Genomic DNA, 16,029 nt, shown 5'->3' with positions numbered 1-16,029 from the left:
TATCTTCCTTCAGGTTAAGACAGTCCTAGGTCTGAATTGTAAGAAGTGGCCATATACATCCTAATGCCCTGGCAGAGCATCTTACTCAATGGTGCTCTCGTTATGTCTTCATCCCAGCTCAAGAACCTAACTCCCAAGGCAGCAACGCAGGAACCACTGCTGATCCCAGCAGACACTGTGGCACCAGTCTTTTCCTGGTTCCTGAGCTAGAGGTAGGGGTCAGGGAGACCAAAAGGGACTGAAGACGTGGCTCTGCCCTTGGAGATAAAAAGGGAAACAAGCAGTTCAGCCCTGGGCACAGGCTCTAAGAAGCCCAGAACCACAGAACCGGCACACAGGAAGAAAGGAGCACAGGGCTACCCTAGGTTTTCATCTTGATATTAAGGTCAAGGGAAGACAAAAACCACCCTTATTTCACGAGGAATGACAGAGCAGAAGAGAATGTGAACACTCGAGAGCAGCAGGATTTTTTGGCCAACTTTCAAGCAGGCAAACAGACTGAGGAAGAATGAGAAAGAGGAGCATACTTAGGTCTTGGAGCCTTCCCTCTTGGGCCCTCAACTCCATCCTTGGGATGGTGTTCAAGGTCTGTATGGAGGACAAAATGACAGAAAAGAAGTCCCTATGGTTATTAGAAGATTCCTCTACTACATCCCACAGTACTTGTCTGGTTGTTGTAGAATAATAAAAGGTTTTTTTTTCTGTGATATTTCATTTATCAGTCTACATATCCACAACCTTTTAGGAGTCTAAAGTTATCTCTCCTTTTGGTGGGAAAGGGCAGCCATTCCTCCAACCCCACCCCCACCCCCCAAATCCCCAGTCAAACCAGGCGCTCAAGGAATTACAAAGCTACTTTTAATACTTTGGGGTGAGCCCCACAGGAATAAAAAACACTGGGAAGGGGTAACCCCCTCACCCCCAGGTGTGGCCTGGAGGGGGGAGAGGCTACCTGAGGGGAAGGAAGCACAAAAGGGACCCGCTGCAGACTCAGGGCAAAGGGAATGCCATCGGTGCTGGGACCTGTGAGCACTACAGGAGGAAACGCGAGCGTGGCGGGACTGGCTCCAGGCACACAGGCGAAGGGCAAGAGGGTTGGACACGAAGCCACAAAGCTACTTGGGTTCCTCCTTCTTCTCGTTTGCTTTTTTCTGCTTCTGCTGCATGATCTCCGAGTCCCTGGGGGTAGAGATGATGGGGCACTGGGAGGTACCAGAGGGCAAAAGGGACAAGATGCAGGGGGATGAAGGGCACAAAGGGTAAGATGGAAGTGGATGGGACCAAGTTCAGCATGTGGCTGCTGTATTCCCACCCTAGAACAAGAAGAAGAGAGCTGACGCTCAAAAGGCAATCAGTCTCCATCTGGCTGTCGCCCAAGGGGTCAGAAGTCAGGCCACACAGGCCCAAGGTTTACACTCTCTATTCTGTGCTGAGTACCACACCCAGTAACACCACTGAAAAGGTTAGGAGAAGGGAGGTGAAACAAAGAACAGCAAGGAGCAAAAAATTCCGGGCTCCCATAACCACCACTGTGTTTGGAGAGTGACACTCCCTGCCCTTGCCCTTAACACGGTCAGACCTAGGGGCACTCGGAAATCAGACTGAGGGCAGGCACAGGCCCCAGTCCCTTTCTGTAACACTGTGAGCAAACAATTTGGAGGGTGGGGAGGAAATAAAACCCTAGAGAAAGCAATGCACTCTGCCCCTCACGACCCGCCCAGGCTCCAGCCCTGCGGTAGCTCCCTCTTTCCTGGTGCAACCCTTAGTCTAAACCTCCCTCCCCCCCACGCCCCGCGCCTCCCCTCCCTGGGGCTACCTCTGCTTGCGGGCAGCAGCAGAAAGCCCGTCATCTCGGCGCTTTCCCTTAACCGAGTCGCTTTGCTTTTTCATGTTCTTCTGGCGGGCGAGCTCGCGCTGGTTACCGCCTAAAGAAAGAAGGTAAAAGGTGAGATGTGGGGGCCGCTCTGCCCACACACCGGCGACCCTCCTCCCCTACCCAGGACACCAGGAGGATCAACACTTCCCCCGGGACCCACACCGGCCCATCTCGGGGTCCAGGCTGCTGACATGTCGGGGAGGGAAGGGGAGGTGGCGAAGCTACAACGGGGCAGGTCAAATTAGAAGGTGGAGGGACTGCGGTCCCGAAGAGCCGTCGGAGGGGTGCTGAGCTTCGGGACGGCGTGGGGACCCAGACAGACGGTGATCGGTGCATGCAACGGGCTGGGTGTCTGTGGGGGGAGGGGCTGGGGTCCGGAGTAGGGGGACTCTGGGCCTATCCCAGGGGCGCAGGGCTTCTCCCCACATCGCGGAAGGTTGGGGAGGGCATATGCCACGGGGTGGGGGGGTCTCGGGAAGTGTGGGCTGGCAAAAGGCTCCATTTCCGGGCTCCGTGTGTGAGGGTCACGAAAGAACGCTCCCTGAAACAGGCCTCGGCGGGGAAGCTGCGGGGAGGTCAGTGCCGGCGATCCGGCCGTCGTGGTCAGGGTGGAGGGGGAGGAAAGGACTAGAGGAGGGAGTTTCGGTGCTCACGGGTCATGGCGACGGCAGCGGCTCTGGCCTGCTTGGGTTGCGACCCCTCCTTCTGTCCGACGTTGCAGGCCCCGCCCCTTTCTATAACGTAACAGGTCGTCCCGTTCCTCCCCGCCCCGTCGCGCCCAGGCGCCGGCTCCCAATGGACAGAAAGAAGCACGTGGCGCCGCGGGCCACTCGCTGGCCCGACCGGATAAGGGGCGGAGGCTCGCCGGCCCGGCGCGCAGCGTGGGGCGGGGCCTCCGGAGCTAGGCCCTGGGCCGGTTGGGACAAGCTAGGGCGGGTCACGTGGGCGCGGTGGGGGTGGAGGGGTGCGGCTGACGATGTGGCGCTCCCGCGGGCTCGAGCACATGACCAGGTAGAGTGACCTCATGCGGGGACCGTGTAGGACGCTGACAGACTCGCCCAGAGGGAACGCCGTTCTGGGGGAGGGGGCGGGAGGCGTGCCGAGGTGGCTCAGCCGGTTTTGTGTTACCGGGACTCTGAGACGAAACTTGGCCGCTACTTGGGGTCCTCCCCCGCAACCACTTATTTGGACACTTGAAGTGTTCTCAGTCTGTTGTAAAATCTTGTACAAACGCAACTTTAGAACCACCCTTTTCCACGAAGTTGCCCCTCCCTGAGCCCCTCCAGTATGGAGATTGGCAGCCACACCTAGTACATCCGGAAACTTTGGCCCTGCTCACTTCCCCACATACGAAGATGAAGTACGAAGATGCACTAGCGTGGAAGTATTGAAGGGCTCCAGAATCACAGATTGGAGTTGGATAAGGGGCTAAGAGATTGAGGAATGCATATAGTATGCCCGTTTCTCGCAACGGTCGTTTCCCACTGGACAATATCAGCCACACCCAGTTACAAGAGGCAGTTGCATAGAGCTGGAAGCTGTGGTTTCCCACAAAACCCTTTCTCTTCCAAACCAGCTAGTTGCTGTGGAGTCAATTCCAACTCATGGTGATGCCGTGTATTGCACAGTAGAACTGCTCTATAGGGTTTTCATGACTAACTTTTGAGAAGCAGATCCCCAGGTCTTTCTTCTGAGGAGCTTCTGGGTGAGTCTGAACCATAACCAAGCACCTAACCATTTGCACCACCCAGGGACTGCCCGTTCTCTCCCAGTTCCATTATTCTTCTGTCTACAAGACTCCCCCCCCCAGTCCTGAGGAACTCATTGAATATAAGAGAAATGGTTAGGAAACATTATCACAGGAAAAAATTGGTCGTAAACTTTAACTTGGGATTCTCTCCAGCTAGTTCCCGTAGCAGAATCCAGTTGAGGCTGAAACTTCAAACTGACTTCCCCCTCAACATAGAGCCGTTCAACCTCAGTCAGCAACACTGTCATAATTTTTGCCATACCCAAGTATCATCTGGACTACACTATATTACATAATATTTTTGTAAATTAGGTTTAAATAAAGGATATAAATAATACTTAATATTCATATAGTAAATTTAAAATCAGTATCATCCACAAATAGAAACTATAAAAATAAGTGATTGTAACATGATGGTGGCAGACTTCGTCTGACTAACTTCAGAGGGAGAGATGAGAATCACCATCATAAGCCCAAAGCTAATTCCTGTGAGGTGGGGGTCAGACATAACTCCACTCTCCAACCTTTTCACCAATTCTGACACCAGTCGTCCTTCCCACGGCACTGTTTCTCTGCGGGGTTCGATAATTCATTGCAATGGCTACACAAAACTCACAGACCATACTGATGATTATGGAGTTTATTAGGATCAGAATCAATTTGGAAGTAACAGGAATAACTCAGGAGACAGTTGTCAATCAGGGCAGCTTCCAAATTCTCAGCTCCTTCGCTGCTGTTCTGCAGCAGGCAGGCCTCGCTCTGGTCTCTTCCCTAATCAGGCAAGTTTTACAGCTCTCTCTAGCTCCACTGATAAGTGCCTGCAGGCACCCCTCTCTGCCAGGAAGCCTCCTGCCTGAAGGCACCCAGCTCTCTTGCTCAGTGGGTAGGCAAGCCCACTGCAGCTATCTGCTGGTCCTGTGCCTCTGCCATCTTGTGCTGTCTCAGTGTTACAGCTCTTTTATGTCTCCTGGGTCTAGGATGTTGTCAGCACAGGGACCCCAGGTCCAAAGGACATGCTCTACTCCAGGTTCTTCTTGATGGTAGTGAGGTCTCCCTCAACCTCTGTGGGATTGGCTCTTTTAAGCCTAGCAGGATGGCAAAACTGACCAATCCCCTTGCTAAGCCACAGGTACCTTATTTGCATAGTTGCTGTCCAATCCCTGCAAGAGTTTAACATTTCTTACTTGCATAGTCCCAGCCAATCATTCTGTGGGAGTTAAGAGACCATGGCTAGACAGGCCATATAAAAGCAATTGATTGCACTGCAACAATGTAAATAAAATGTATTAAATTCTACCAAAATAATACCATCGTCAAATGTGCTGAGCTTGGGGCCTGCCTTCTCTTATGAAGGGAATTATTAACAAGTGTTAGAGATCCTTTCTTTTGAAATAATCAGAAGACTGAAAAGCATTTGATTCTTTTACTTTGTTACTTAATGCTGTGTCTCTATGCTACCTAGAATTACTTCTCATACCACCAGTAGTACAGATCCTACACTTTAGTACATACTAGGTGTTGTAGATGAACATTCATGACACGCATAACAATGTACAGATTCTGACTCTTTTATTGGATTTCAGATTTGGGACACTTACTTTCTCCATACTTCAATTCCTTTATATGAAAAATGGGAATAATATATACCCCTCAGTGTTGTGGAAAGGATTAAAATAGATGAGTTATCGTAGAGATTTGCTCATTCTTTCAACAAATCTTAATTGCACGCCATAATACGTGCAAACTATTGCATTAGGCATTAGGTATCCAGTGATGAACAAAATACATATATCTCTGAATTCATGGAACATAGAGTGTAGAGGAAACAGCACTTGCTTGTGTGCACTGTCTCTATGTATATATACACATATATGTATGTATGTATGATATATATACAATGTCTGTGTGTATATATGTGTCTGTGATGTGTGTGCCCTCCCATCTCAAGCTTTTTCAAGAGAGAGGGTCTGAGTCTCTTAGTTTCAATTTTTAAAACCCCAGGACAGGGCTGTGATGGATCAGGTGGTGGGGAGGTAGGTGTGGGATAGAATGTATATATGTGTGTGCGTGTGTGTGTGTGTGTGTGTGTGTGTGTATGTATGTATGCAAATTGTAATAATTGCTTTGAAGGAAAAGAACAAATTCTATGCAAGGGTGATATTAAAAATATTTAACAGGGAGTACAGCATAGGCATTAAATGAATAATTTATAAGGATCAGCACAAAGCTGCCTCCTGTGAAGCAGAGATTAAAGATATCCCAAATGTCCAACTTTTCCAGACTGCTATACCATGCCATCATCTCTAACATCAGCTACTCCCCCTCCCTTCAGTACTCTCCCTCCCATCTTTGGGTTGGGTAATTCGCTGTAGCATCTCACAGAACTCACGAACTGTACTTATAGTTAAGTGGTTTGTTAGGGAACTAACAGTACAGTTCAGGATCGTGATCAGAAACGACTCAGGATACAGTTCTTTGATTAGGACAGCTTCTTCTTGCCCTCTGCCGATGGGTGCCTTCTTGGACAAGTGGTACAACTGTTAGCCCCATGGGTCAGTAAGCCCCACTGCAGCTGTCTCAAGCTGCCATCTCTCACTGTCTTCCATGTTACAGCTCCTGTCTCCTTCTCTCTGTCTCTCTAAAAGGATGGAAAAACTGACTAATCTCCTTGTTGGGGTTCATCTTATTTGCATGGTTCCACCCCCACAATGGTGTCGTGCACCTTATTTATGTTATTAGCAAGCTGTCCAATCCCCTTGGTGGGCCACAAGCACATCATTTGCATAGTCCCATCCAGTCTTTTGGTTACAGTTACAAGACCATGGCGAGAAAGGCCATATAAAATTGATCGATCGCATTGCTGGCACCCACCCATCAAAACAGATGTGAGTGTAATCTGAATGAAGACAATCTGTGGCCAGCTCTTCTGCCTGTCCTGGTATGAGGTAGCTGAATAGCATTGCTGGTTCTATGAAGGGAATATACCTTTAGTCCCTAATTTTGAAGCAACTGACTTTGAGCTGAGACAAAAGGATGAGGAGTTAGCCAGGTCTGGGGGTGTGGGGGAGGTAAAGAACATTCCAGAAGAAGATACAGCATGTGTGAAGGCACTAAGGCCCTGCTCCCTCAGGCCATCCCATCAGAAGTCCCCAGGTTACCAAACCCCTTGCCATTGAGTGGGTTCCAACTCATACCGACCCTATAGGACAGAGTAGAACTGCCCCATAGGGTTTCCAAGGAGCAACTGGTGGATTTGAACTGCCGACCTTTTTGGTTAGCACCCTGAGCTCTTAACCACTGCACCACCAGCGGTCTGCCACCAGGTTAGTGGGCAGGAAATAGGCTAGTCACTAATGTCTAGTGAGCAGGTGGTGTGAACTAGGTCAGAGAGGTGGGGCTGTGAAATGATCTGAGGTACTGCTGCTCATAGGACTGCGAGCTGACATGAAGTCAGGGCTTACCTGGTACATTAAGTGTACTTTTCTTATTTGAGTCTCACAGTGACCTTTTGAGGTGTCATTATCCCCCTCTTATCGATTTAGATACCTGGGCACAGGGAGGTTACATAACTTTCCCAAGGAAACTCTGATAGTGAAGGGTGGAGCTGGGAGTCCAGCTCAGCCTGCGCTCTTCAGCAGTGGGACATGCATGTTGAAAAGCTCACTCTGCAGGTGGAGAATGAATAAGAGCAGATGAATGAAAACTGGGAGGCCAGTCAGGAGGCTATCACAGGCATCTTAGATACTAGGCCTCATTTGGTAACAGCTAAAATTCAGTTCAGAGTGATTTGGGCAGAAAGGGGAATTCATTAGCTTATATAACCAAACTGGGGGATGGGCTGGGGTGTGGCTGGCCATAGGAAAAACTGGATTCAGTGACGAGGGGGATGCCTCCATGCCTCTTGCTTCGTTTTCTCAGACCTAGATTCCTTTACGTGACAGGAGATGGCCACCGATGGTACCTACCCTCATATCTCACAGTTTCTCCAGGAGAGAAGGCCTGAGTCTCTTCCCTTAGCTTTAGTTTTTAAAACCCCAGAAGAGGGCTCTGATGGGTCAGGTGGCTACCTAGTGGTGGGGGAGGTGGGTGTGGGACAGGATACAATGAGCACTCCCCATCAGGATCACATGATTAGTGTGGGGGAGGAACAGTTTCCTCAAAGAAGGGGAGCTTGTTCCAAAAAAAAAAAAAGGATTCTGGGTAGATAAAAGATGTCCATTACATCAGGGAAGAGAGCCACTCAGACTGAGATCATGACAGCAGAAATGGCAAAAGTGGGCAGTTTCAAAGTATGTTTTGGAGATTCAGTGAGAGATTGGGTGAGAGGTCATGGAGAGGAAGATATTGTTGATATCCCAGTTTATTCGTTTATTCATAAAATATTAAGTGTATACCTATGTTTTGGTTATCTAGTGCTACTGTAACAGAAACACCACAAGTGGATGGTTTCAACAAACAGAAGTTTATTCTCTCATAGTCTAGTAGGCTAGAAGTCCCAATTCAGGGCGTCATCTCCAGGGAGGGCTTTCTCTGTCGGCTCTGGGGGAAAGTCCTTGTCATCAGTCTTCCCCTGGACTAGGAGCTTCTCCGCGCAGGGACCCTGGGTCCAAAGGATGCACTGTGCTGCTGGTGCCGCTTTCCTGGTGGTATGAGCTCCCCCTGTCTCTGCTCTCTTCTCTCTTTTATGTCTCAAAAGAGATTCACTTAAGACACAACCTAATCTTGTAGATAGAGTCCTGCCTCATTAACATAACAGCCTCTAATCCTGCTTCATTAACATCATAGAGGTAGGGTTTACAACACATACGATAATCACATCAGATAACAAAATCGTGGACAGTCACACAATACTGGGAATCATGGCCTAACCAAGTTGCTACATATTTTGGGGGGACACAGTTCAATCCATAACAACCTGTATGTGCTAGACACTATTCTAGGCACTGTGGCTACAGTGGTGAACAAGACAGATGTGATCTCTGACCGCACGAAGTTTAACACTTTAGTGGGGAGACTGACAGCACCCGACTAAACAGCCACACCAACCACACCTATCAGTGCATGATAACAGCTCGTGCCAAGTATTGAGACAAAGATGGCTGGGTAAAGAATAGTGGGAGACACCCGCTTCTGTGGTGATGTCTAACGTTTCAGCTGAGGCCTGAGAGATGGGAAGGAGCCAGTTACAGACCCAGAACCAAACCTGTTGCCGTCGAGTCAATTCCGACTCATAGCAACCCTATGGGGAGAGTAAAATAGGGTTCCAACCTATAAGGGGCAGTGCAGTTGAATCCCTAGAATTCCTAACATCCTTCCTTTGTCATGGAAGAGCAGTGCAGTTTTAGGAAATTCTCTGCCTCCTCCTTGTACTCCAGGGGTGCTCCTGAATGATCAAGATGATCAAGGTAAACTCATCCCTCTTAGTGTTGGTTGGTTGAAGAAGGGCCTAAGCCAATTATTATGTAGTACTCACTTGGTGATACAGTAACTATCAGGAGTGAGCATGTGACCTAAATTGGCCTGATGAGACCAAAGGGAAGGGTTTTGGTTCCATTGCTATGGGAAGGAGGGTGCTCTCTCCCACTGACTTGAACAGAGAAGCACCCAGCCCCTCCTGCGCCTGGCAGCTCTAGTCTATGAACTTGGAGGGAGCCAGCCTTAGGTTGAAGCCAAGTGAGTAGCAAAAGTAATCTTGATCCTTGATGATTCTGTTGGGCTACGTCAACTCTAGCATTTATTTTACTGCTGAGGGTGCTGCCATGGACACACTGTATTTCTTTTTTGTTTAAGCTGCCTTTCCTCAAACATTCCAGGCACACTCCCAATTTAGGGGATTTGCCCTGGCTCTTCCGTCTGCCTAGAAACCATCTCCTCCAGCAATGCAACTTGGCCAGTCTGCTCGCCTGCTTTTGTGTTGCTTACACTTCATCCTCTCCTAGAGGCCTGCTCTGACCACCTTACTTAATACGCAGTCAGCCCTTCCCCCTCCCTCCCCTGCTGCCAAACCCGCTTACCCTGGTCCATTTTTTCTATAGCACTTACCGCCTTTTAACGTACACTATAATATGTCTTATGTTTATTTCTCATGTTACTTATAGACTGTTCCCTCCCCTCTAGAATGTAAGCTACCCCAAAGCAAGAATCTGTTCACTGATGCGTTCCAAGGATCTAGTACAGTGCCTGGCACAGAGTAAGTGCCCAATAAATATCTGTCGAATGAATGAAAAATGGATAAAATACTTATTCTAAAAAGTTACTGTAGGGATTAAATGATGTAACATACAAAGCTCCTGACACACAGGGACACACGACAAATATTAGGTCCCTCCCTCCCTGTCTTCCCCAGTCTCCTGCTCCCCCTGCCTCTCCTGATATTTTTACCATTAGATCTCCCTCTTTGAGTTAAAATCCAGGAAAATCCTACAAAAGACCACAGATGTCCTCTGAGAAGAAAAGGCCTGGGAGACCACCTTTACCCATCACCACATCTGTTCATCAGATTAACAAATTGTCACCCAGAGTAGCAGAGAAACCTCAATAGATGGACAGGTAAATGTTTTTGTTGTTGCAACTGGAGGTTTATTGCATTGTTTGTTTGTTTGCTTTTTTCCCTTGGATGTGGGCAAATTTCACAAAAATATGGAACACTTCACGAGTCTGTGTGCCTCCTTGCTGCAGGGGCCATGCTGATCTTCTCTGTATCGTTCCAATTTTAGTATATGTGCTGCTGAAGCGGGCATTATTGCACTAATTTTAAAAATTATTGAGGTACAATTTGCATACAGTAAAATACATTTTAAGTGTACAGTGTGATGAGTTTTGACAAATGTGTAGGTAATTTGATTGGGAATGGAGGGGATTAAGGCCACCTGGGATTATGTAGGTGTGGGGATTTCACAGAGGGATCCTGGTTAGGAAGAAGAGAACAACATCGAGGCTCTTGGGAACTGTATCCAAATAGTGGAGGCACCCAGGGCCAGCCAGACATTGGTCCTGGGGTCTCATTGCTCCAGGCTCTGGACTCCGAAATGCCTGGCAACTTCATGGCACCTCTTGAGGGAGTGGGGCAGCTCCCTTTCTCGCCAACTCAGGTCTGTCCAGGCCAGGAGGTGAGAGCTGAGACCTAGTTGTCCGTCCGCTCGTCCCTGGAACTCTCCTGCCAGCGTCCTCACCCCGGTTTAGCCAGGGGCGCGCCAGACCGTGACAGCCAAGTTTCACAGTTGAACCACCACAGCCACAGGGCTTAACAGCCTCTCCAGCCCTGGTCGGAAGCCCGCTCCAGGTCCTCCGCAGCACCGCGCCGGGTATTGGCGCCAGGAATCCCTGGGAGCGCGTGGGCTCTGATTACACTCCCGCCGTCCTCCGGTCTCTGAGGGCTCAAGCCTCTGAGGGCGCAGTCAACTGAGTCAGCCCAGCAACCGGGCCCTCCCTCCCCGCCTCTCTGCGGCTGAAACCCTCAGAGGGTTGCATGTTCAACTTTACTTAGAGATGGCAACTACGCGTTCAGATTGGCTGGGGAAACAGAGGCCGAACTGGGGATCTGGGGTGAGGGGTCCGAAGCTGGCCGCCGATGTGCTTTCCCCCGAACGGGGATAGCCGGGTCCGAAAGTCCAATGCGGCCCACGCCAGTACCAGAAGAAAGCGCTGGGGTCCGCGGGGATGGCCCCCGAGTGCGAAGCACCGCCCACGCGTCTGGGAAACCTCCCGGGTGCTGCGGGCTGGGGGGCGGGGTCCCGGCGGAGGGCGGGGCCGACCTGGGCTGCCGGGCGTGCCAGCCAAACCCTGCACAGCGGAGGTGGCGGTGGTGGTCCTCGCCAGTGGCTCCGCTTCGCCTTGCGCCCCACCTTGCCATCATGGAGGAACCCCAGGAACCTCTGAATGGGAAGCTCCGGCTCTGTTTCTCCCCCGCTGCCCGGACCAGCCTCCTCCTGCTCAGGCTCAACCACGCGGCGCTGCGTGCGCTGCAGGAGTGTCAGCGGCAACAGGTGCGGCCGGCCCCTGCCCTTCTTCCCCAGCCCCTACTCCTCGGGACCCCGGGCGCCAGCCAGCGGGCCACCCTGGCGAAGAGACCTGGGGAGGGGAGCAGCATCCACAATCTGCAGCCCCTCCACCTCGCCAAGCGAAGCCTGCGAGGCAGGTGCTCCCGGGTCCCCGACTTCTAATCCTGGGGACGGCGTTTCACCCCAGCTCAGCTCGTGTCGGTGGTCTCCCCGCAGGTCCGGCCGGTGATATCCTTCCAAGGCAGTCGCGGGGTGAGTGCGGGTCCGGGGTGTGTGAGGGAGGTCGGGGAGCCACAGACAGGCTCAGGGCAACGCAGTCAGGGCCGGCGGCTGCGAGCAGTCAACGGTCTGAGAAGTTCCGAGAACTGAGCTCCGAGGGGGCCCAGGGGGCTTCTGTCCCAGGAGGCTGTGGTTGAGGGCACTGTTCCGTCTCGGCCTGCTGGGGAACTCAGGCCCAGCTGCACCTGGTGTGCTAACGAGCCCCATGGGACTCGTCTTCTGCCCTAGGCTGGCTCAGGGGGGAGTGGCGTTGGCAGGACGGGGAGGGACTGGCTTCATGGGGCTTACTGTCTCCTTCCACCCCCAGTATCTTAGGTTCCCAGGTCCTGGCTGGTCCTGCCTCTTCTCCTTCATAGTGTCCCAGTGTGGTCAGGAGGGTCCTAGTGGTGGCTTGGACCTTGTGTACCAGCGGTTGGGCAGGTAAGTGGGAGCAGGTAGCAAAAAATGGTTTTTGGAAAGTGGGTGAGTGGGGGGTAGAAAAGGGTTTGAAAGTTCTCCACCCTCCTTGTTTTTTCACCACCCTCTCCAGATCTGGCCTTAACCGCCTCCACTGCCTGGGCCCACTCAGGGAACGCCTCACCTTTTGGGCAGCCATGGATTCTATCCCAGCCCCATCTTTAGTTCAGGAACACATCCTGACTGAAGAAGCCAGAGATCCAGGGAGTTGGCACAACACTGGACACGATTCTGAAGGAGGCACAGTGTCACAGCCACAGGTGACGCTAGAAGAGGTGAGGCCAGAAACTGCCAGGAGTTGGGGATAAGGTGGGGCAAAGCCTTTTGCCCAGGAAGTCAAGTACCCCTACCACCTTCCCTGCCAGGGGCCGGATCCTCTGGCAAGCAACCAAGGACAGTCACTCCCAGGATCCTCCAGGGACCACATGGCACAATGGGAAGTGAGGTACTTGGGGCAGGGTGGGGCTAACCCAAGAGGCCCTGGCATTATCGTCTTTTCTAATCTCCACCCTAAAATGCTGTAATGAGATCTAGCTCCACCCCCTACCCTGCTCTTTTCTTTCCCTCTTTGCAAACCCTAGGAACCAGACTCATCTTCCCAAAAGAGAGCCTGATCAGAGACTGCCTTCCTCTGCCAGCCAGAAACATCTGTACAGGGTAAGTTGTAATGGCAAGGACTTTTCAAAGAGAACTTTGTCCAGTCAGGTTGCAATTAAAAACTTAGGAGCCCTTATTTTGAAGCTTCTAGATCTCATTATATGGAAGGTAATTTTGAGTGGGAGGAGGACAGGGTACTGGCTTACTGTGCGTGTGACACAGGTATTTTCCTCAACAGAAACGGCCAGCATCTGCAGCCGCTACAGGACTAGAAGAAAAGAGGCTCAGAGCTCTGCCTCTAGCCTCAAGTCCCCTACAAGAGCTGCCCAGTCAGGACCTCCAAGAGGAAGACTGGGGACAAGAAGATGAAGACATGGGCCCCAGGCTGGAGGACAGTCCCTCCATTCAAACAGGTGAATGAATGAGAGGAGGGCAAAACCGCCCTAACAGAAGACCTAAAATCACCTTTGTGTCTTTTTGCTTCCTTCCTAGACTCTGAATCCCCAAGCCCTGAAGAGGTACCAGACTACCTCCTGTGAGTCCTCTGCCATTTCCAATTTCATCATGCCTTATGCAGATGATGTCCTAGTTCTCCTCCCCTTACATCAGGATAGAAGTTCCTGGGGCTGGGAACTTTGGGGGACAATGCAATGGAAGGTAACTCTCTGCCCCTGGCAGGCAATACAGGGCCATCCACAGTGCAGAGCAGCACCATGCCTACGAGCAGGACTTTGAGGCAGATTATGCTGAATACCGTATCCTGCATGCCCGTGTTGCAGCTGCAAGCCAAAGGTTCATCGAGTTGGGAGCAGAGATCAAGAGAGTTCAGCGAGGAACTCCTGAACACAAGGTAAGGACTGGACCATGCTGGCTTCCCAGCTCTACTGCCATTGCTCTTGTTAGTTGCCATCAAGTCGCCTCCCCCCCACCCCAACTCATGGTGACCCCATGCACAATAGGACTGGACCATTATGATCTACAGGGTTTTCACTGATTTTCAGTAGATAACCAGACTTTTCTACCTCGACTTTCTTAATCTGGAAGCTGTTGAAACCTGTTCAGCATCATAGCAACACAGCCTCCACTGACAGATGGGTGGTGGCTGCACTTGGGAGCACTGGCCGGGAACTGAACCTGGGTCTCCACCGTGGAAAGTGAGAATTCTATCAGTGAAACACCACTGTCCTCCCTATTGGCCATTAACTCCCTGCTGAATTGGAATCGACTCGATGGCAATGGGTTTGGGTTTTTTTTAACTGCTCCTAAGCCTGGGTTTGTTCAGTGAGTAAGCAAGGTGACAACCAAGCCTATTTTGATGAGAAAGATTAGTGTGTCACACAGTACAGAATAAAAGGGTAATTTCTTCCTCCCTTAAGTGAACTGGAGCTTACTTCCCAACGTTACACTGGGTGCTAGCATTGTCTCTCTTTCAGGTGCTGGAAGATAAGATCGTCAAGGAATATAAAAAGTTCAGGAAGGTAAGACAAGGTCTAGGGGCAGTAGCAAGAAGATAGAAACGAGGGTTTTTATTTTTTGACGTGGACGCTTTTTCTCTGCAGCGATACCCAGGTTACAGGGAAGAAAAACGTCGCTGTGAGTACCTGCACCAGAAATTATCCCACATTAAAGGGCTCATCCTGGAGTTTGAGGAAAAGAACAGGGGCAGCTAAAGCCATCAGGGGGCTCTGGATCTCTGCCCGGTGCGAGAACGAAGGAACAAAGCCTCCGCAAACCGAGTGCAACTGTCTGCTTTTCTTATCGCTGACCTCCCTCGAGTCCGCGGCAGCAAGTAGGAGGGCTGCTCTAGGTTCCTGAGGTTTTTCATTGTTGCCGTATTGTAATTTTTAGGGTTGGGCACAGTGCCAAGACTCCACAGCTGTGCCCAGGAGGAGCAGCAGGGGCTTGGTTTCTTCACCTTTAGGTCAGTCAAATCAATTTCACATCCTGAGAAATGACACCATTTCCAGGACAAGATACCTTGAGGATTTTAGACAAACTAAGTGAATTTAGCCTAGAAGCCTCCCTAAGGAAATGATAATGAGAGCTGTTGGTAACAAGCTGAAGAACTTGTAACACACCTGGAGGTCACGGGCACTATCTCACTGAAGGGAAAGGGCTTGGGTGTTACCCACGTACTGAAAGTGAATTCTTTTACAAACATGACTGAAAAATTAAAACTGCTTCTGTGTCCTTTGTACAAGTTTATATGCTGTTGTTAAATCTTCCAAGGCAGTGGTTCCTGTGCCTGCCTGGCTGTACATATGATCCGTTCTACTGGCTTTCTAGAGGCCCAGACGTTCTGCGTTAGAACCTCCAAGATTATGGTGTTGGCATCTTTTCAAAGCACTATGGATAGCCTTGACATATATTTTGTTATAAATGCTCTACCAAATCCACCTTATAACTGACAACTGGAGATTACAGTAGAATAAATTTCTCATTTCTAAACATAGGTGTTTAGAGGACCACCTAAAATTAGGGCTCCTGTCTGGAGTTACCTAGTGGCTGAAAATTTTGACAACAGGTTTTGGCTTTACACACAAAAATGAAGAGGGAAATGGTTTAATTAATTTGAACAAAGGGAGCCCACTCTACTTCTATCCCTTTCATTCCGCCTTGTTGCAGAAGTAGTTCCACTGGAGACAGAAGTTAATGGGCCACACCCTGGGCTTTGGGGGAGAGAGCTGAAAACAGTTCGGATGGAACCTCAATTTGAGGCCACACCCATGCAGGGCATCCACGCAGACAACAGCCCGGGGGCGGGGGGCGGGGGGCGGTAAACACGTATAAGCTCAGCCACATGGCAGGATAAACAGCAGCCCATCCTTGGGGCACAGGCAGGGCCAGAAACAGCCAACAGGAAAGGTCCCCCACCTGTTCTCAGCATTAGGCTAGGGGCTTGGGCAATAAACATGTAAGGACAGAAAGAGATGAGAAATTCAGATTCACAGGTGACAGCTCTGAACCCAGTTATTTGGTCTAGAGCTGCACTGATCAATACGGTAGCCAATAGCCTTACCTGTGGCTACTAAAATGTAAATTAGTAAAAAATGTTCCTAGCCACATTTCAA

At 50.4% G+C, this 16,029-nt stretch overlaps 2 protein-coding genes and 1 non-coding gene across 4 annotated transcripts; 1 reads left to right on the top strand and 2 right to left on the bottom strand.

The window, feature by feature from the left end:
- Positions 1 to 840: 840 nt before the first annotated feature.
- Positions 841 to 2,938, bottom strand: SERF2 (small EDRK-rich factor 2). 2 transcript variants are annotated; one of them, XM_023735217.1, is made up of 3 exons: positions 2,530 to 2,639; positions 1,817 to 1,925; positions 841 to 1,202 (listed from the first exon to the last, which is right to left on the bottom strand). In XM_023735217.1, exons 1-3 carry the CDS (start codon positions 2,534 to 2,536, stop codon positions 845 to 847), a joined length of 474 nt encoding a protein of 157 aa, XP_023590985.1. In that variant the 5' UTR covers positions 2,537 to 2,639; the 3' UTR covers positions 841 to 844. The 2 variants fall into 2 exon arrangements, with proteins under 2 accessions (XP_023590985.1, XP_004380753.1); XM_004380696.2 differs by having other exon boundaries at positions 842 to 1,179; positions 2,530 to 2,938.
- Positions 2,939 to 10,259: 7,321 nt separating this feature from the next.
- LOC111821310 (U6 spliceosomal RNA) lies at positions 10,260 to 10,366 on the bottom strand. Its single transcript, XR_002824758.1, has one exon. It is a non-coding gene; the product is annotated as a U6 spliceosomal RNA (small nuclear RNA).
- Positions 10,367 to 11,479: 1,113 nt separating this feature from the next.
- Positions 11,480 to 16,021, top strand: ELL3 (elongation factor for RNA polymerase II 3). The gene is made up of 11 exons (XM_004380694.2): positions 11,480 to 11,611; positions 11,843 to 11,878; positions 12,213 to 12,325; positions 12,435 to 12,636; positions 12,727 to 12,806; positions 12,943 to 13,018; positions 13,197 to 13,371; positions 13,451 to 13,493; positions 13,637 to 13,808; positions 14,392 to 14,436; positions 14,518 to 16,021. The coding sequence occupies exons 1-11, from the start codon at positions 11,480 to 11,482 to the stop codon at positions 14,626 to 14,628; spliced, it is 1,185 nt and encodes a 394-aa protein (XP_004380751.1). The 3' UTR covers positions 14,629 to 16,021.
- Positions 16,022 to 16,029: the final 8 nt, after the last annotated feature.

This window comes from Trichechus manatus, unplaced genomic scaffold (assembly GCF_000243295.1).
Source record: "Trichechus manatus latirostris isolate Lorelei unplaced genomic scaffold, TriManLat1.0 scaffold00076, whole genome shotgun sequence".
NCBI classification, from domain to species: domain Eukaryota; kingdom Metazoa; phylum Chordata; class Mammalia; order Sirenia; family Trichechidae; genus Trichechus; species Trichechus manatus.
Note: the sequence above shows the minus strand (reverse complement) of the source record. Positions and strands in the feature narration are given on the sequence as shown.